We start from the raw sequence: 22,712 nt of genomic DNA on the forward strand, positions 1-22,712 counted from the left end.
TCTTAGTGTTTCTCGTCATCCTATTTTTTTGTTTAAAACTTCCATCAATATGGACTATATTTGTATGTAGTATGTAAAGTGGGAATCTAGCTCCTCCTGAAAAGAGACCCTTTGTGTCCCAACAAGAGTTGCTAAATAATCCACACTTTGATGTGAAACACTAAATTTATCACATATCAAAACAAAATCTGCTTTTTAAGTAGGATAAAAGTTATAATCATAAACCAACAGTGAAAGACAGGCTCATCCCTTTTCTCACCAGAGGAAATGCTGGCTATGTGAGTATTACCTCATCAGAGCAGGTTTCCAACTCTCAACTGTTTCCTAACACTTGGAAATAAGGGATACAAAAAAGCAACCTTATCCTCCTGTGCTGTATTTAGTAAATGGGTATGCAGAGAGCAGTGCATTTTCCAGTCTCCAAGGCAGACACTGTGGCTCCTGAGCCTGATGATCTTGTGTAAAACACTCAGGGGACTGGATAAATACATCTCTCATGCTTTGGTATCCCAAACAGCTTTAATGTGTGGTAGAACCAAGGTAATTATAGTATGTGGTATGTGGGACATCTTCCTTCTAAAACCATGTTTTATTTAGAATCAATGTTGGCTAAAATCTTTTAGCATCAGATTCTTTAAATAAATTACAGCAGCTAGATCCCAGGAGGATGGTTCTTGACTTTAGGTGTTTTTTCCTACTTGCTTTGAGAATAATTAAACATCTGCAAAAGAACTCAGAATAAGTCACTAGAACCCTAAGCAATGGAAAGGGTTATCATTATCACGATCCCTAGCCCCAGAAGCAGCTACCATTTGAGAGCTTTTTATACAAAAATTCTATGAAGCCAAAATTACTTTTATACTGGGAATTATTCCTATAACATTCTCATATTCCCAAATGAGAAATCTGAGACTTGGAGAGGCTTGGAAACCAGCCTAAGGTCAGGACACAAAAAGAATGTGACAGGACCAAGATTCAATCCAATATTCAATGCCTCAAAAGTTTATTCTCTTTCTGCTCCTCTTTATTGCCTAATGAGATAATGGAAGTGTCTGAAGTAACTGTTGAAAAGTTAAACTAAAACAGTGACATATAGCTTTCAATTATTACATTAGCCACAATTTAAAAATAATACCCAATGTTAACCAGAGTATAGTGAAGCCAACAGTCTTCTGTTGCAATCATGGTATACAGGTATATGGAGATTTTAGAAAGTAATTCACTTGAGTGAAATAACTATAAGATATGCAAAGGTATTGATTTGTTTAAACTACTTTTAAGAATCTATCTCAAGAAACTTCCCCAAACTTTGAAAGAGAGACTTGTCCATCATAGAATCATTTATGTGATAGAGGTGTCTCAAATATTCAAGAGGAATAGTTAAAAATTTCTGCATTTGCTAAATGTAATAGTCAATAGAAGTGATTACTCATGTTAAGTAACAAAACAGGACATAAAGTTATCTGGATTTATTTAAAATCACAAATTTAAAAAAACTATTGGGTTGATGTTTAAACCTCTACATGCTAAACTTTTTAGAATTTAGCAAACTTCTACAATTAAGTGACCATTTTACTAAAACAAAATATGAAGAGATGGCCAGATTAATCTTCACAACTATTTGTTGCTAAAAAAAAAAAAAACTATCTCAAAGCCATGGTATAATTATTTTAAATTTAATGCTCAGAGGAACATGTTTGCGTGTGGAACATTGTCTTCTGTATCATCTAAAAGAGCATTTGCAAGCAGAATATAAGGAAGGTCAAGGTGCTTTGTAGTCATAGAATACTATAGCAGAGAGAAACCTTAGTGATCATTCGTTTCAATTACACAGAAAACTATTATCAGAGAGGTTACATGATCCACCCAAAGTCATTGGCTACTTGGATACCACTTCTTAAAATCAAAGATGTTTCTCCAAAAGCCAAAACACTGACTTTTCCTCAGTGGGCTCATCATAATGCTAGGTTAGTCTTAAATAATAAGTAACCATCAGCCAGGGGGAAAAATGGAAAATCATGTTTATGAATTTTGAAAAATACATGTTTATACCACATAATATAGATTAAACTGCTATCCAGATACCTTAAAAAATCTTCCCCACTGCAATTATTATAACATTAGTTATTAAGGGTTAATTGGAGACAAGAATTCTCTATCATATCCCTCATTTCTACTCCATAGATAAAGGCTTTGCCAAAGAAAACCACAATCTGATTCCTATTTTCCACTTCCTTTCTCATTTAATCAGGAGTTAATTTGCCAATCTGATAACCACACTTGTCAAGGGTTACTGATGCATCAAGGGTCAATGATATGCTTTGGAAATATGGCATGATGTTAGTCCAACATTGTAAAAAGGAAAAACGCAAAGAGTTTATTGTAGAAAAGTCTAACGCAAATAGTTTATTGTAGAAAGGGAATAATATACTGGGATTATTTACTATGCCTCTCAGAAAAAAATATCCTTTATAACAGTTTACATATAGAATTGAGACATGAAGAATGTCTTTCCATATTTCAGATTTAATTGAGATTAAGATTAGCATATTACATTGATTTAACCAGCACTTTTATTGTGACCAATATCAATAGCACCTTCCAAAGCATAGGAAAGTTGCATACAAATATTCACAAAAGAACTTATTGAAAGAAACTAAAGAAGATCAAAACATGATATTGTAAAAATGATAACACTCCACAAATTCATCTACAGATCCAATGCAATGTCTCGCAAAATCCCAGCTGACTTCTTTGCAGAAATGGACACTGATTCAAAAGTTCACATAGAAATTCAAGGAACCCAGAATAACCAAAAGAATCTTGAAAAAGAACAAGTAAGAAAATTCACACTTCCTGATGTCAAAAGCTTATTATATACCACAGTAATCAACAGTGTGGTATTAGCAAAGAGAGACACATAGATCCATGGGATAGATTTGAGAATACAGAAATAAATCCTCACATTTACAGGCAACTATTTTTAACAAAAGTGCCAAGACATTTCAATGAGGGGAAGACTACTGTTTTCAACAAGTGGTGCTGGAACAACTGGATATCTATGTGTAAAAGAATGAAGATGGACCCTCCACTTCATTTACAAAAATTAACTTAAAATGGATCACAGTCCTAAGCTGAAGAGCTTAAAGTATAAAAATGTTATAAGAAAACATAGGCATAAACCTTGCATCAATCAATGGCTTCTTCCACAGAACATCAAAATCAGAGAGAGGATGAAGGTGGCCGAACGGGAGGATCCTGAGCTTACCTCCTCCCCCAGACACACCAAGGCTTCAACTACATGTACAACTTTCCAGAGAATGCCCTTAAGACTAGTAGAACAGCTCTTCCACAAAGATATAAAGGAAAAGCAAGATCAAGATGGGTAGGAGAGGCAGAGAGACAGTTTGTATGGGATCCATACCTCCAGCACAACAATACACAAGCAGGAGGGATTGCCCTAGAGATCCTCCCTGACGAGCAAGGCATTCAAGCCTCCAGCCCTGGATCCTGGTACCAAGAAATGAGTCCCTCACTGAAAATCAATGAGGCTTAACTCTGAGAGAGCTGGAGGGCTGCAGAAAACCAAGACTCCATTCTTAAAAGGCCTGCACACAAACTTACTTGATCTGAGACACATCAAAGCAGCAGTTTGAGAAACACCTGGGCTATATATGAAAGAGATGTGCTGACTGATTTTAGGGCATGTGCCAAAGGTGCAGGGATCTGCAGGAACTTTCTCTGGGGCAGAAATGCTAGCAGGTACCATTTTTCTGCCCTCCTAACTAGCTAGCCTAACACTGGTGGGTACCATTTCTGACATTCTCCCTCTATATTACTAGCACCACTTGGCTACCCCAGCACCCCTCTGTGGATGTGCCCTGCTCAACATACCCATAACAGAAAACACACCTCCAGCCTACTAGGTCTACCTCACCCAGCAGGAGATCCCAGTTGGGACAACCGCCCCCCTCCCCCGCAATGTATCAAGGAGTTTTTATCTGCAACATCTAGCAAGTAGCCTCAGACAGCATGAAGCTAAAGCAGCTCCTGCCAGGAACTGGAGAGAGACCAGCTCCACCCACCAGTTTGTCCACAAGAGTAGTGATCCAGTGAAAGGGGAATGAACACATAGCCCAAAAAAGAAAACACCATGGAGCACCTGCTTCTGATGCTGGGGGACTTGGGGCGGTGGGATATTGTGTTTCCAGGCGCCAGAGGACACTTTTTATATAAAGCCAATCCTTCAAGATCAGGAGACATAGCTGATCTACTGAATACATAGAAACAAACACAGATAGACAAAATGAGACAGGAATAGGTTTTTAAACAAAAGAACAAGACAAAACCTCAGAAAAAGAACTAAATGAAACAAAGATAAGCCATCTACCTGATAAGAGATCACAGTCCTAAGCCTAAATAAAACTCATCTAACACCAGAGAAATATGGAGGAACAGAGTGAGGACTTCAATATGGAGATAGATAACATTTAAAAAAAAAACCCACAATCATAGCTCAAAATACAATAACTGAAATGAAAATACACTAGAGAGAATCAGCAGCAGATTAGAGAATGCAGAAAAATGGATTGGTGTTCTGGAAGACAGATCTAGAAGACAGAGGAGTAGAAATGATCCAAGCTCACCAGCACAAAGAAAAAAAAATGTTTTTAATGAGGATAGTTTAAGAAACTTATGAGATAATATCAAGCAGACTAACATTTGTATTGTGGGGTCCCAGAAGGAGAAATAAATGGGAATATAGATTTTAAAAACAAAGGGAAAATTACTGAAAGTAAGAGCTGGTTCACTGAAAATATAAGAACTGATAAACCTTCAGCCAGACACTTCAAGAAAAACAAAGAGTACCCAGATAAAGTCAGAATGAAAGAGAAATTACAACTGACACTACAATGAACAATTATATGCCAAAACACTGAATTATTTAGAAGAAATGGATAAATTCCTATAAATATACAATCTTCCAAGACTGAATCAGGAAGAAATAGAAAATCTGAATAAACCAATTACTACTAATGAAATTGAATCAGTAATCAAAAAGCTCCCAATAAAAGTTGAGGACGAGACAGCTTGGCATGTGAATTCTACCAAAACCATGATGCCAAAACCAGACAAAAACACTGTAAGAAATTTACAGGCTAACATTCTTGGTGAAAATCAATGCAAAAATCCTCAACAATAGGTTAGGAAACCAAATTCAACAATACATTAAAAGGATCATACACCATGATCAAGTGAGATTTATTCCAGGGGTGCAATGATGGTTGAACATCCACAAATCAACATGATACATCACCTTAACAAAATGAAAGATAAATATGATTATCCCAATAGATACAGAAAAAGCACCTGACAAAATTTAACAACCTTTTATGATAAAAATTCTCAACAAAATGAGTATACAGGGAATATACCTCACAAATAAAGGCCATATATGATAAACCTACAGGTAACATCATACTCAACAGTGAAAAGCTAAAAGCTTTTCCTCTAAGAGCATGAGTAAGACAAGAATGCTCATGGTCATCACTTCTATTCAACGTAGTTTTGGAAATTCTAGACATGCCAACAGAAAAGATAAAGGCATCTAAATTGGTAAGGAAGAGACTGAGGACATATACTATGCACTGAAATCCCTAAAAATCCACCGAAAACAAAAATACTACTAGAATTAATGAATTTAATAAAGTTGCAGAATACAAAATTGATACACAGAAATCTGTTGCACTTCTATATACTAAAAACTATCAGAAAAAGGAATGAAGGAGAAATTCCATTCATAATACCTAGAAATAAATTTAACCAGAGATAAAAAATTGGCACTCTGAAAATTGTAAGACACTGATGAAAGAAATCAAAGATGACACATATAAATAGAAAGATAAACCATACTCATGGATAGGAAGGATTTATATTGTTAAAATGCCCATGCCATCCAAAGCAATTGAACGCAATCCCTAACAAAACACCAATAGGATTTTTCACAGCACTAGAACAAAGAATCCTAAAATTTTTTTGGAACCGGAAAAGACCCAAAATACCTTGCCAAAGCAATTTTGAGAAAGAAAAACAAAACTGGGTGTATCACACTCCCAGATTTCACACTATATTTCAAAGCTAGTAGTCAAACAGTATAGTATTGGCAAAAAATGAACATAGATCAAAAGAACAGAGAGCCCAGACTAAACCCATGTCTATAAGGTCAATACCTACAACAAAAGAAGCAAGAATATATAATGGAGAAAAGACAGTCTCTTCGATAAATGGTGTTGGGAAAATTGGATAACTACTAGCAAAAAGATAAAACTGGACCCCCCTTTTTTTTATATATCATACAGAAAAATCAACTCAAAATGGATTAAAGAACTAAATGTAAGGCCTGAAACAATAAAACTAAAAAATATATATATAGCGTTAACAGTATATATATATTTTTTGGATCTGTCTCCTCAGCAAAGGACAATAAAAGAAAAAATAAGCAATTAGGGCTGTATCAAACTAAAAAGCTTTTGTACAGCAAAGGAAACCATTAAAAAATTAAAAGACAACCCACTGAATGAAAGAAGATGCTTGCAAGTGATCTATCCAATAAAGGGTTAATATCCAAAATATATAAAAAACTTACACAACTCAACACCAAAAATGAAAACAAAATCAGAGTCCAATTAAAAAACGGGCAGATGATGGGATGAGCACTGGGTGTTATTCTATATGTTGGCAAATTGAACACCAATAAAAAATAAATTTATAAAAAAATTTTAAAAAATGGGCAGAGAAACTGGACATTTTCCCCCAAAGACATATTATAAATGGGCAACAGATACATGAAAAAAATGCTCAATGTCACTAACCATCAGAGAAATACAAATCATAACCTCTATGAGACAGTATCTTACACCCATCAGAGTGGCTATTATCAAAAAGACAAGAAATAGCAAGTATAGGTGAGGATGTGAGGCAAAGGAAACCTTTATGCACCACTGGTGGGAATATAAACTGATGCAGCCACTATGGAAAATGGTATGGTGGACTCCTCAACAAATAAAAAATAGAAATACCACTATATATGTTGGCAAATTGAACTCCAATAAAAAAAAATTTTTTAAAATAGAAATACCATACAATCTAGCAATTCCACCTTTGGATATTTATTTGAAGGACATAAAAACACTAATTTGAATAGATACATGCACCCTTATGTTCAGTACAGCATTATTTGCAATAGTCAAGTATGAAAGTAACCTACATGTCCATCAATAAATAAATGGCTAAAGAGTACATGGTATAGATATACAATGGAATATTAGCCATAAAACGAATGAAATTTTGCCATTTGCGACAACATAGATGGACCTAAAGGGTATTATGCTAAGAGAAACAAGTCAAACAGGTAGAGATGATTTCACTTATATGTGGAATCTAAAAAACAAGAAATGAACAAAAGAGATAGATGGTAAATACAGTTGACCCTTAAGAAATCCAGGAGTTAGGAGTGCTGACAATCTCCCAGGCAAAAATCTGTATACAACTTCTGACTCCCCTAAAACTTACCTATTAGCCTACTGTTGACTGGAAACCTTACCGATAACCTAAAGAGTTTATTAACACATATTTTGTATGCTATATTATATATTATATTCTTACAATGGAGTAAGCTAGAGAAAAAATGTTAATAAGAAAATCATAAGAAAACACATTTACACTACTGTACTGTATTTATTGAAAAAAGTCTTAAAGTGGACCCATGTTGATCTGGGGTCAACTATAAAAGAACAAAATGGTGGTTGCCAGAGAATAGGGTGGTGGGGGGATGGGCAAATAGGGGAAGGAGATTAAGAGGTACAAACTTGCAGCTATAAAATAAATATGTCACAGGGATGTTAAGTACAGCATTGGGAATACAATCAATAATGTATTAATAATTTTGTATGGTGTTAGATGGTAACTAGACTTATCGTGGTGACCATTTGGCTATGTATATAAATGCTCATTCCATTATATACCTGAAACTAATATTGTATATCCACTCTACTTCAATTTAAAAAATACAACAAAAGCCTAAGCAATAAAAGAAAAAATCAAGTAACTGGACCTCATCAAAATTGGAAATATTAGTGCTTCAAATGACACTATTGAAAAAGCCGAAAGAGTAGGGAAAAATATTTGCAAATCATTTTCTGATAAGGATCTGGTATCCAGAATATATAAAGAACTCCTACAATTCAACAGTGCAAGTAATTTTTAAATGGACAAAGGATTTGAATAAACATTTCTCCCAAAGAGGACATACAAATGGCTCAATACCATTAGCCATCAGGGAAATGCAAATAAACAAAACAAAAACCCCAAACCATAGTGAGATATACCACCTCATACCCATTAAAATGGTTATAATAAAGAAAGATAAAAACAAGTGTTGGTAAGAATGTGAAGGAACTGGACCCCTCATACATGGTGGTGAAAATGTAAAATGGTGCAGTCACTTTGGGAAACATTCTGGAAGTTTCTCAGTTAAACAGAGTTATCATACCATCTAGCTTCCTATTAAAAGTTACCTGATTTTCTAACATAAAATCATTCTAAAGCACATTAGCTCTCTTTTTCTCCTAAATACCAGGATGTGCCAGAAATTTAAAACAAAAGAAAATAAAAATCTCAATGTGTATAAGGATACTTTTTGTGTATTTTTTTTTAAAGATTTTATTTATTTATTCATGATAGTCACACACAGAGAGAGAGAGGCAGAGACATAGGCAGAGGGAGAAGCAGGCTCCATGCAGGGAGCCCGACGTGGGATTCGATCCCGGTTCTCCAGGATCGTGCCCCGGGCCAAAGGCAGGCGCCAAACCGCTGCGCCACCCAGGGATCCCCTTTTTGTGTATTTTTAATTAGAAAAAGTTTAGTAAGAATATATTTGAACTCATGCCACTGGGGACCTTTAGAATTTAAATCACTCTGGCCCTACGACCCAGCAATTGCACTGTTGGGGATTTACCCCAAAGATACAAATGCAATGAAACGCCGGGACACCTGCACCCCGATGTTTATAGCAGCAATGGCCACGATAGCCAAACTGTGGAAGGAGCCTCGGTGTCCAACGAAAGATGAATGGATAAAGAAGATGTGGTTTATGTATACAATGGAATATTACTCAGCTATTAGAAATGACAAATACCCACCATTTGCTTCAACGTGGATGGAACTGGAGGGTATTATGCTGAGTGAAGTAAGTCAATCGGAGAAGGACAAACATTATATGTTCTCATTCATGTGGGGAATATAAATAATAGTGAAAGGGAATATAAGGGAAGGGAGAAGAAATGTGTGGGAAATATCAGAAAGGGAGACAGAACGTAAAGACTGCTAATTCTGGGAAACGAACTAGGGGTGGTAGAAGGGGAGGAGGGCGGGGGTGGGAGTGAATGGGTGACGGGCACTGGGGGTTATTCTGTATGTTAGTAAATTGAACACCAATAAAAAATAAATTAAAAAGAAAAAGAATTTAAATCACTCTGGATGGCTGAGTCTTCTCTAGCTTTAAGAAGTTACAAAAGGTTAACAAATTGTGATATAATTCCCTCACGCATCCCTGTTTAAGCTGAGAAACTGGACACAATTTTGAAACATCAAGCATATTAGTTATTCCCTACATTAATATATCAATCCTATTTTCTTAAATTACTGCCTAAATACAGTGCCTCACAAATTTATACCTCCTGCGAGCTTCCTGAAGAAAAGGGCCTTGTTCATTTCTGGCTCACCATTTTATCCGTAGCACTCAACACTGTCACAAGCATGGTAAACCATAGTCAGTGTACTACAAAACCTTTCTCCCTTTTAAATTGTTGTTCTAACCTTCAATGCATTTAGAAACCACATAACTGTCTTATGAATAAATAATAAATTAGAGAATGCAGTAGTATATGGGGACCTGGTTAGCCTCGATCAAATACAGGAACTGTAGTAAAGACATTTTATGAGTTTTTAAGGCTTTTCAAGAGACAAAACTTTTAGATTCCCAGTAGTGCTTCAAATGGGTGAAGCTGTTTTAAGGACAGATGCAAGTTTGTTCAGAAGTATAAAAAAGAACAGAAAAATGTTAAGGTGAACTGTTAAAAGGTGTTAAAACCTGATGCTAAGGTTTAGCAATGGAAGACTATACAATTTTAAAAGAGCATTTATTGTGAAAAAGTATATTCTCCACTTTAGATCACATTTTTAAAAATAATTTTAAAAATCTAAAATTATCTGTTATTAATAAAATGTCCTTTTGCATCCAATAGCTGTTAATCATGTTGACCAAATTTTAAACTATTCTGGTCCAAGTCATCAGCAGTTAAATTCATGCCACAAGCCTGAAATTCTTTCAATTTTTAAGCAAAAATAGTGAAAATCATCACTGTAAATACACCTAAATACTTGCAACAATAACATGACTTTACAAAAAGATTCTTTTTTCTCCTTCCATATTTAAAGTTGTCACTTACCCACATTAAAAGCTGTAAATAGGTTTTTTCTTGCGGGACCTAAAAAATAAAAAAAAAAATGTAAAATACACATTTTAAGTAAAATATCACACAAAAATTAGCCATTTAAAAATATTTTCTAAAAAAATATTTTCTACACAAAAGACAAAACAAAAATATTTTCAAAACAAAGAAAGTATTTTCAAAAACAATCCACTGTCTACATTTTAGGTTCCAGATGAGAAATACCACTGAAATACAACCAACTTTATCAAGTACACTCTAGGTATAAAATGATATTCCAAATAACATCAGGATGTTAGTTTAAGGGTGATATGAATTCACTGTCACAAATTAAATATGATATGAAAACTAAAGTATTTTTTCAGTCAAGAACAGCTGGAGTACAAATGTTAACCGTACTGAATTTACACACATATTACACAGTTTATGCTATCCCACTGCTGACAGAGCAAAAAAGCAGGGTATTTATGAAAGACAGCGACTAGTGTGTGATTTCTAAAACTGCCAGCCATTAAATCCAATTCACCTGCTATTCAGCTATGAAGGAAAAAATACTGAAACTTTTTCTCCAAATTGACACAATATGAAACATAACTAGGGGATCCTTTTGCAATGTGTATGTCTATCAAACCACCATAAGTATTACAATTTTGTTAATTATACATTAACAAATATGGCAAAAAATACAAGTGGTGGTGGTAATACATACAGGGCTACAAAGATACGTCACTAGAAGAAAACTAGGAATGCTTCTACTTGACCAGAAATTGTCATTTCCAGAGCATAATCTGGAAATTATGTAAAATTATGTAACGAGTAATCTGTAGATTGTTAGAATAGCTGCCACATTCTATCTATAGAATTTTACAGAGACCATAATCTCTTAAATATGTGAATCTCTTAAATATGTGGCCATCAAGGGGCACCTGGGTGGCTCAGTTGGTTAAGTGTCTGACTCTTGGTTTCTTTTTTTTTTTTTCTTTTTTGACTCTTGGTTTCAGATCAGGTTATGATCTCAGAGTTCCCGTGTCAGGCTCCATGCTTAGGAGCCTGTTGAGATTCTCTCTACCCCCCTCCCCCAGCCCCTCCCCTAGCATTTCTTTTTCTCAATCATCAATCTTCTAAAAAAAAATATGTGGCCATTATAAATAAAAATCATTCATTCTCAGTCAAGTAAAATCTTTGTGATTATATAAAAGCTTTCAAATTCAATAGCAAGACAAGCAACTCTATTCCATAAAGTTGTCAGTGGAATCAAAGTCCCAATTCTCTGAAGTTATTTAGCATCAAAGTATGACATCTCTTTTTAGTTACTGGTGTTTGTGTAAATATTAGGACTTTATTATTGTCAATAAAACCTGTAGATTCACATACTGATGTGATTCCAGGAAGAATGTCTTCCCAGCAATGGGTCATCTGATGTACTAGAAACGTATTTAAGACCATGCACAGATAATAACCTGCTGGTACACTGAAGAATCTTTTTGCCAGTATTTATGCCTATTTTCTCTTCAATGGTGTAGAAAAGAGAAAGCACGGATATGTATTACTAGGTGATTAACCTCAAGTTATCATAGGATTCTTTACATAGATTCACACACGTGGAGAAGGATGAATAGCAATGGACACTCTCACACTGCCGTGAGAGATTAAACCTTTCTGGAAAAGTGCTGAGTAACATATTAACAATTTCAAAAAGATTCATACAGTTTAACCAGTAATTCCTCTTTCAGAGATATCCCATCAGAACTAACTAGAATCAGAAAGGAGGAATGCTTACACTCAAGAGATGTTTGTTCCTCTCAGTGTTATGTGCCACAGTAAAAGTCAGAAATAGTCCAGGAACTTATGGAATTGGAAAACAGAGTAGGTCATAGCCATCAAAAAGGAAGCAGCTTTTGTGATACGCCACACAATAAAAAGAGCAGAGTGTACACGCTGCACCCTGAGAAAAGTGGAAGGAATGCAACAGCTATCTGTGGTTGATGGAATGAAAGAGGACTCTGTCTGCTTCTCTGTTTTCCTGGACATTAAAGTGAGCGAGTGTGTACCACTGTGGGTACTGACACATTCAGTCATTGTTAAAAGTAGAGGAATTGCCAAATCAAAAGGCTAATTCATACAGGCTAAAAAAAGAGGGGGTCCTTAACTACAACTCAGGATCATAACCTGCTGACTTGTATTTCCCTTGAACATAAGGTAAAACTGAGATATATAAAAGTCTAATTACTTCTTGTACATGGTGTCATCGAGGCAGATATTCTTCAGTCATATTTGACAAGATGTTCTCTGTTCCAGGCTGGAATACTTCTCTTGCCTCCCTGTCAGCTCACTTACACAAACCACTGCATTGTTTTCATCAAACTGTTTTCTCATTGAAATTGTCTATTAAGAAAATATTTGCAATCTGTTTTTCCTTTGTTTTTATGACTAAGAGAAATCAAGAAAATTCATTAGATAGGTCTTAACCTAGATATCAGGGTAGGGTACGTACATATTTTAAACTCCTCCTCCCCAAAATCATTAATTGTTTCTTACTCTATAACTAAGCAATTTTGTCCTGTTAAAATTGGAATACTGGAAGATATTTTTCCTGTTACTGATAAGACATACATATCCTAGAGTAACTACAGTAGCTGAGATCTACTAAGTAGCATAAATAAAATACTTTTCTAAAAAAAAAACTAATGAACCATTACCTATAATATGGGTCACATATCAGAGCTCAAGTTTGTCATCCATAATTCTTTCAGTTAAGCAGTCTTTCAATTCCCTAAGCATGAATCCAACTTCTAATGGGCTTCAGATGCACTTGAGATTTGGTGATAAAGCTGCACATTAAGTATATACCACATATTTTATAAACCTGAAAGTCCTTCATAGCCACGGCAGTTACCGAGTACTACACCAAGGGAAAGAACAGAAAAAAAAAAAAAAAAAAAAAAACATGGCTTGGACCAAAGGTGGGAAGTAAATTATGCATTTCTATCTCACTGTTCAAGAGCACTAGCTTAGAATAATTTAATTCTGGAAGTCTCATTTATTTTTACCTTATACTTGTGTTCTATCTCTTAATTTATATATGTCAAGTTTTAACTACAAAACCTACCCACTCTCAGAAGAAGAGTTCCTTTGCTGTAAAAATGTATCGTGTCTTTTTTCAGAGAGACTCTGTAAATAACTGTTCAATATACCACGAACCTAGCTGTCAAAATTTAACTCTCTACAAGGTAAGGACTTAAAAGAGTCTTGTCTTCCCTTTTTTCACTGCAATGAGGAACATACCTTTCGGAGGAGTTTTTAGTAAGTGTGCATGAGCTCTGGATACCAAAGGCTTTAAATATAAGGATCCCGAGGAACCATTCTGAAATGCTGGTTTGGGAGGTTTTTCTTCGTACTTGATGACAGCGGCATTACCAGCTGCAACAAAACAGAAAAGTGCACTTTATTTATAGATAAATAGAGCATCAACTTTCCAAGATGTATTCCTTCCTCCATGAATCAACAAGTGTTCTCTAAGCATCTACAATGTGCCAGTCATTACTGCACCTTGGAAATGTAATGATTGATAATATGTAGCTCCTGTCCTCAGGGATGCAAGGTAAATGCTACAACCAAAGCAACCATACATCCTGGCATAATCCAAGTTTGAAGTATATGTTGTCCAGTTGAGCTTTCATCCCCAATAAAAGTTGGAAGATAAATTATATGGCCATCCATGCCATGTAATAAGCATGCCCGAGGTACAGGTAGGAAGAGCATCTATCTTCAAGAAGACAAGGCAGATGTGCCAATAATCTAACATAATAAACACAGGCAGCCAACTGTGTTAATAATGTGGGAACAACTAAAAAATTAGTCTTTCCTTAAAACGCCATTCTAAACTCACCATTCTCTATAACTAAGTCATCTTTGAAAAAGTACACTGTCCAGAAGTTTAGCTTCTATAAGGATTTTTAACATTACCGTTTTGTTTTTCCTAAGGGATCACCATGTTACACAATGCTCAAGCATAAACCCAGCACTTCTCCATAGCCAAGAAAAAAAAAATCCAAACCAAAATACTTGGGGAAAGTTTTCTGGTCCCCTTCTCCTATAAAAGTTGATCTTTTTATCCATGTTCTGTTACTAATCATACAAACCACTGGCATTTTCATATACCTATAGACTCACTGGGCCAGAGGGGAAATCTACAGGTGCACTCATTCACTACCTGGTTCTCAAGATTAAGCTCCCTGCCACCAACCCAGATTGGATTTTTTATCATCATTTTCAATGGTGTTCAAATCTTAGTTCTAAGCATCCAGTTCTATTCTAATATTCAACACATAATCATACATTTATCACCAACCTTGATTCTATTCTTCATCTCACATTAGAAAAGGGTAAGATTCTACTTTATTTATAACTGTTGTAAATTTGAAAGCAGAAATTTTCGCTAGGTTATACCATCCTAACTCCTACAATAGTGTTTATAGATGCCACAATTAAACTGTAAAGACATCAAGTCACTCTACAATGAACCATCTGTCCCTTCTTCCTGTGACCATGTAACCTTTCCAATATTAGGTCATATCAACAGAGTCTTCCCTCCTACTGAGAGATCTGTCAACTTCCTATTTTGCTTTCCAGTTCTCTTTCTCCAGAACCCAAAGACTTGGTTTTTCTCAAGCTTAAAATTACAGGGAGCTAATATAAATGATAATAGTGAAGATACAACTACTATAAAATTCAACATACTTTTTAAAGGATGGATGGGATAGGACTTCACAGTCTTAACAGAAGCAAAATTTCATCAAAAACCTATCTTAAGGTTTTCATATAAAATGGATATTGGGTTTCAATAGCATTTAGCTTTTGCTAAATCAAAATTCCAGAAAGAAGTAAATCATGTTAAGGTCTTAACCATGTATTATAACAATCCGGATTTTGTCTTTCTTTTCTTGAAACTTGTTTTTTTTTTTTTTTTTAAAGATTTTATTTCTTCATGAGATACACAGAGAGAGGGCGAGAGAGGCAGAGACACAGGCAGGGGGAGAAGCAGGTTCAATGCAGGGAGCCTGACGTGGGACTCAACCCCGGGTCTCCAAGATCATGCCCTAAGCCGAAGGCAGGTGCTAAACCACTGAGCCACCCAGGGATCCCCTCTTGGAATGTTTTTTTTAATTCATCAGCTGCACTGATGATCATAATAAGCGACATCATAAGTCACTTCTTCAGATTTTGAAAAGTTTGAGTTTAATTTATAGACCTAATAAAAAATTGTATGATTCCCAAATTCATTCATACTTTTCATTTCTCAGCTTTAAAAACAAAGACCTCAGTTTCCAAAGAACAAACTAAAATGATTTTTACTAAAGCACAAATTTCTCAAGAGGCACAATACTCCTATCCCTGGACTCTGCCACACACAGAGACAGGAGGTGTTGTCCCAGAAACAAACTGCCACTCTTCAGGCTCAGCATGAATATTAGACCCAACAACAGATCTATCAATTTCATAACATGGGTCAAAATCCATACACAAGGATAAAATTTCTGAGTTTGACTAGGTACAATCACATACACACATACACACACACGTACTAACATACTCTTTCTGATCATCTACGGCACATACTTCCCACCTTCAGTCTTTCCCAGTTCACTAACGGTGGGGACATATTATACTGAGCTGCACACACTTTGATGACCAACAATTACACATCGTTTAATTCCCTAAATACTCTTTGTTTGTGCGTTGCTTTCTAGTAATCCCTACTTGAAAAATGTTATTTCTCTATGAGGCATAATATGCTGAAAATATTTCTCCTGCCTTCTCTTTCAGTTCCTAACATGACAGCTGGTTGGATATCCTGATGGTATCTAAATTTCCCCTTGTCCAGAGCTATTATATCCAAATGATAAACTCTAGTGGCAAAAGTTCCAACATAACTCATAATTTCAATCAATGGAATGGGATCTATGATATTTCAGTTCTGGCCCTGACTTGGCCACTGCCTAGTTATGAATCCCTTCATCTATGTATAATGAGTGGGTCTGAAAATCAAGTTTGGAAATGGTACATATGCTCTCACAGGGCCCTCATAAACAAATATGGTAGTCAGTACCTATGAGATAATAGAAAATATATATCAGGCCTCTACCCCTAATTCCTAACACACATTTCCTGAAATCCTTGTAATTTCTTTGGTGACAGGAGTAGCTTTTGTCTAATGAGGTGACTCTGTGTAGGTTTCTGGACAGAGGCTGGTCACTGGAAAGATCAAGCCATGATTAGAATCTTAGAATTTTCGGTCCGGCTCTTCGTTTTTTTTAGAAGGGAAAAGGGCTAAAAATGAATTTAATGATCAATCATGCCCTTTTATGGAAGCCTTCAGAAAAATCCCCAACTATAGGGTTCAGAGAGCTTCTGAGCTGGTGGACATGCGCAGGTGCTGGGAGAGTAGCACACCTGTGGAGGGATGGACACTCTTCACCCTACCTGCATACCTTCCCCTAGCATCATTTCCATTCTGATGTTCATTTGTATCCTCTTGTTATATCCTTTTATAATACGTTGGTAAACGTAAATAAATGTGTACTTCAGTTTTGTAAGCCGCTCTAGCAAATTTATCATACCCAGATAGGAGTCATTGGAATCTTCCATCTACAGCTGGTTTGTGAGAAGTCCATGTTGTCACCTGGACTTCTGACTGGCATCTGAAGGGGGTGAGCCCTTAACTTGTGGAATCAGATGCCATCTCTGGTAGACGGTGTCAGGATAGCAGACCACCCAGCTGGTGTCTAATGACTTGCTTGTGGTGGTAAAAACTGCCACACATCTTGTGACCAGAGTGTTGTGAGTGGGGTAGCAGTGTGAAAGTCAAGGAGACACACATTAGGAAGGACTGGCTTTTCCTTATATGGGAAGGAAGAACTGTAGGTTTTCTATTATAGTCCCACTGAAGCCACATGCATCCTCAGAATTCTCAACACAGTGCTACACGGGCCACCACCCCTCGGTGACGGTTTGTCTGTAGAATCAATACATGATATCCCACGTGTGGTCACCCAGGCCCCAGCACCTGTGATAACAATTTAGAATTGCCCCTGTTCTGTTGTGAGCTTTGGTCCTAGCAGCCTCAATTACGGCAAAATAATAGATTCTCTGGAATCCTTAGTTTCATCTCCCCATGGTCGAAATGTGATTCAAACAAAATAAAAGAGTAAGGGAGATGATGGAATCTGAAGAGAACACAAAGAAATTCTCAGAGAAGTCTAGGCAAAAGAAATTATTTTCTTATTACAGAAGGGCTTCTCATTGTACCAGACTTATTTGCAAACTAACATTTCATAGTACATTCTAGCATCTGGTTAACATTAGCTTTTGTTTTGTTCGTTGAGTTATGTTTATACACAGAGCCAACATTCTGTTATTTCTTGAATTTTTTTTTTGTCAATCTGTGTAATGCTACCCACTGTGCCAGATCATCTGCCCACCTGGCTTGAAACCAAGTCGCTACTGAAATCTACACTTTCAAATTCTAAAAGCAAAGTTACTCAACTGTGTAGTAACAAGAATGTCTCATTTGCACCCCAGAAAAACACTGCAAAAATGAAAAAAAAATTAATGCCGGTCTAGATAATAGCATTTTCTTTTTAAGTAGTCCATTTGGATGGGCATAGTATCAAGCATGTAATACAGGGCCAGAGTACATCCACTGCCTCTCACCCCTTCCGCACCTATGGCAGACATCCCTAGTCAAACATAAACTTTTCAATGATCTACTCCAGGTACTTCTGACCAACTGACCTGTGTTGGCAGGTGAGACAATACTCACTTGCCATCAGACTGTGGGTAAATAAGAAGAACCCTTCTATCAGCTTGATCACTCCAACAAATCAAACACCCACCTTCCATACTACCAGACACCGTCTTATTGTAGTAAAGAAAATCGAAGTGGTCAGAAATATTTGTTGCTGCAAGGATTTTTAAGATGATGTAGTACTGCCCTCCCGTTCATCAGGTGAGGATCCCGAGGCTAAGGATAGTGGAAGATAATTCAACTTCCCAGGGGTGAGCAGAAAAACTAGGATGAGTCTGAGGTGAACGCCCTTTTCTATATAGCACACCTGCTAAGCCAGGGCTGGTGAAGGTAAAAGAATACTCCATTTCTTTAGCTATGCTTCTATTTGCCTCAATTCCAAGAGTACAAGCAGCTTTGGTGTGCATCTCTTGCAATTCCCCCCTCACCATCAACTGTCTCTCAAAAATAAGTGTTTTTGTTTTTGTTTTTTGCCAGCGTTGAAGAAGGAAGCCTTTGGATTTCACGTTCACAAAGCGGGCAAAATTACACATTTGCTAAAGACTGCTTCTACAATTATACAATAGCCCCAAACCTACAATATGTATTTTTAGCCAATGATCTTAATAATTGGACTTTAGTTGAATCTCGGAGAGCTTATCAATGTCTAAACTCTATCCATGAGCACATTTGACATAGAAACTACTGTGCAATATTTCAGGCTAATATCCAAAAGAAAACCATTAAATTTTAAATGTTCTATGCATAGAAGAATACACAGAAAGAACCTGCTAAAACCTCCAAAGAGAAATTTATTCTTATATATTTAGTCTTTTGTTTTATAACTCGGTAATTTCTAAAGGATTCCAAAGTACCAAGAACCAGCTGCTCATTTTACAACAGCACTGTGCAATCTCAGAAGTTCTTAAATGATGCCACTAGCAGTATCGCATCACAAAGAAATGAGCAGCAAAGCAAGAATACATTCTTGAAAGGGGTTTAAATGTTTAACCCAATATGTACCAAAAAACTGATCAAGAGATTATTTCCTCACATGACCCATCATTATCAGAAATAGAAAAAAGACCATTCAAAATGATTTTTTCATGTTTTAAGGTGATCTTTAAAAGGTACACATCTTTAAAATCTTTGCTTATAATGAGTAAAATCATCAAAGATGTGAGGTTTGAATTCTAGAAAAATATTTTTCTATACTCACACAACTGTAAGCAACACACGTAAAACTACTGGTTATTTAATCAGAAATGAGGCCAAAGACTCTTTAATAATAAGGTAATTCCATGTGCCCAGCACATCGACAACACCACTGAATTATATTAACAGTCTAAAAACACAGAAAAATCTAGAATAAGATCGACTCTATTAGAACCATTCACAACTTAAATTTAAATACGCCCCACAATTATGGCCATCAACAAATCACAAGTCATAAAAAAAAAAAAAATAACAATCAAGAGATGCTAAATCCATTTATTGAATAAAATGCAAGCATGCTTACAAAGAAAAGAATCAAACCAGAAATCGGCGACCTACTTCTCTTCCCAGTAAGCGTGGCTAACAAAGGAACTATACAAAGGCTGTAGGATCCGAGGACCAGCAGTGTCAACAAGGTAGCATCATAGTGCCTCTCTGAGCCAGCCGGTGGGGTGAGTGTAGAATTGATAAATATTTTTGAAGAAATATCCGTCTCTGTACAACTGCGAAATCCTCCTGGTACAGTCATTTAAAAAGATCAAAGCGATCTTAAGCAGGAAAAACTGCAGCCATGTTCACTCCCCTACCCTCATGCTTGCTCTTAGTGAATTAGGGGGGGGGGGGGGGTCTGTAAGCTCCAAGGCGCTACACAGAACAGATCAAACCAGCTAGCAAATCACACTCAGAAAGACTCATTGATTTCAATGCTTCATCTGCAACGGGGACACATCGCCGCTAGACAGGCTCTGTGGGTGTAGGGTAAACTCCTTTGTCAGGAGACAAAAAGGAAGGGACAAAAGCATTTTACAACCGCCTTCGGAGAGTCAGACACAGAACTGGAACGGTGGCCAAGTCAACAGGGCTGTCCCTGGGAGGCGCCGGGCAGGGCACCGGGGACTGCAGCCAAGGGCCACGTCCCTCGGCCACCGGCTCCCCGGGAGCACACTGGGCGGCCCGCTTCGCCGGTTTGCTTTTAAAATTCACGCCGCACCCGGGGAAAGCTGCAAGGGGAAGTAACCTTAAGGTAACACGCGTGCGAGCGGCCTCGGCAAAGTCACAGAGCGTTGCTGGTTCCACGCAAACCTTTCTTAGGTTATGCCACAACTTTAAAGGTGAAATGATAAGCGGACAGTCACCTTTTTAAAATTTTAAGTGACCCATTTTAATATTCCCCAAGTTCCAGGACACGGCTCCTCACTATCCTGTGAGACAAGCTACTGCTGCCTCTCGGAAACGTGCTCAGGAACTCGCCATGAGTTGGATGCCTCGTCCTCCACACGCTCACATTCTTGTTTCTCTCACGCGCTGGCTGAGGGCCCCCCTGGACCATCGACAACCTCTCTGAGCCTCCCTTGCTCACCTCATGTATATAGTCAGGGCAGTGGTAGAAGTTATAGGAGAAGAAAAGAAAAGAAAAGAAAGAAAGAAAAGGAGAAGAGAAGAGAAGAGAAGAGAAGAGAAGAGAAGAGAAGAGAAGAGAAGAGAAGAGAAGAGAAGAGAAGAGAAGAGAAGAGAAGAGAAGAGAAGAGAAGAGAAGAGAAGAGAGAAAAGAAAGAAAAGAAAGAAAAGAAAGAAAGAATGAATGTATGGCAACCCTGTAACAGCGCTCCACACCCAGAAGGTTCAAGAACTATGACCGCTTTGTCCTTGTTCTTCCACCAGAAACAAACTGATGCCTCCTTAAAGCAGAGCGAATTGCCCTCCTCTCCAACCTCACTCCCAATAATCCTGTTTTATCCGGTATTCTAGTTACTCACGTGATGATCCTCTTCAACTACCTTTTAGATATGGACCAGTTCTTTGATATCCCATATCCCTCACAGCATCTGTCGTGGTGCCTGTACACTGACAGTCCACAACTGCTCAAATTAATAAATCTGTTAGTTGTTTGGTGAGGAAATTTTAAAGAGGAAATGAGCAAATAGATACTAATACCGAACAGGAAAAACATAGCTCAATTAAATCAATCATTTTATTAACACAGGAAACAGAATTCCTCATAGGCTTTCCTTGAGGTTAAAAAAAAAAATTTCATTTTGAAAGCTTTAGGCTTATAAACTTAATCTCCTGTGCTAACTACTGAGTCAAAACACAAAATGAATACTCAGAATCATGAAATCTTCACACAGACGTGGTTTTTTAGTTTTGATTTAGAGGCAGAAGAGCAGAGGCGATGAGGAGACCATCAGGACATGTGAAGGGTAGATGTAACCCTGTAACCTGGAGTAATTAACTCAGTTTTGTAGGACAGAGCAATCGATCAAAAGAGCCATGTGACACAGGAGCTTCTGGCAAAGTTAAAATCAAAGCTATGACTTCTGCTCATACTGTTGATTAAAAAGTAAACAAACTAGTCCATTCACACACTAGGCTACTGTATAAATAGATGACAATTTAAAAACCCAAACAGAAAGAAAAATTTGAGGAAAAAAATTCATTAAAAAAGTTACCTATTGCCTACCACCAGGTGGTGCTGTACTATTTTTTTTCATTCCCCTTTCATCTTGACTTTATTTGTCACACTTAAAATGGTTTTCATTCAAAATTTCTTGCAGCCTGTGCAGCCCTGGTGGCCCAGCAGTTTAGCCCAGGGCGTGATCCTGGAGCCTCAGGATTGAGTCCCACATCAGGCTCTCTGTATGGAGCCTGCTTCTCCCTCTGCCTGTCTCTGCCCCTGTGTTTCTCTCATGAATAAATAAATAAAATCTTAAAACAATAACAACAACAACAACAACAAAATTTCTGGCAGCTATTGGGACTTCATCAGATAAAAAGCTCCTGCACAGCAAAAGAAACAGTCAACAAAACTAAAAGACAACCTACAGAATGGGAGAAGATATTTGCAAATGACAGATCAGATAAAGGGCTGGTATCGAAGATCTATAAAGTACTTATTAAACTCAATACCCAAGAAACAATCTGATCATGAGATGGACAAAAGACAGGAATAGAAACCTCACAAGAAGACATATAGACATGGCCAACATGCACATGAGAAAATGCTCCGCATCACTTGCCATCAGGGAAACACAAATCAAAACCACAATAAGATTTGTATTATTGTGGAAATAATCACACCAGTGAGAATGGGGAAAATTAACAAAGCAAGAAACAACAAATGTTGGAGAGGATGTGGAGAAAGGGGAACCCTCTTGCACTGCTGGTGGGAATGTGAACTGGTGCAGCCACTCTGGAAAACT

General features: G+C 37.0%; 1 protein-coding gene across 5 annotated transcripts in view; it reads right to left on the bottom strand.

The window, feature by feature from the left end:
- MTUS1 (microtubule associated scaffold protein 1) overlaps window positions 1-22,712 on the bottom strand; it is a 165,513-nt gene that overhangs the window by 61,346 nt on the left and 81,455 nt on the right. For 4 of the 5 annotated variants that reach the window (XM_038560269.1, XM_038560268.1, XM_038560267.1 and 1 more), the window contains 2 exons: window positions 13,797-13,931; window positions 10,509-10,547 (listed from right to left, as the gene is read on the bottom strand). In XM_038560269.1, the coding sequence (XP_038416197.1) occupies window positions 10,509-10,547; window positions 13,797-13,931 (174 nt within the window). Of the gene's footprint in view, window positions 1-10,508; window positions 10,548-13,796; window positions 13,932-19,851; window positions 20,057-22,712 lie in introns of those variants that run through there. The other variant, XM_038560270.1, reaches the window with a different exon arrangement.

This window comes from Canis lupus, chromosome 16, assembly GCF_011100685.1.
Source record: "Canis lupus familiaris isolate Mischka breed German Shepherd chromosome 16, alternate assembly UU_Cfam_GSD_1.0, whole genome shotgun sequence".
Taxonomy (NCBI): Eukaryota; Metazoa; Chordata; class Mammalia; order Carnivora; family Canidae; genus Canis; species Canis lupus.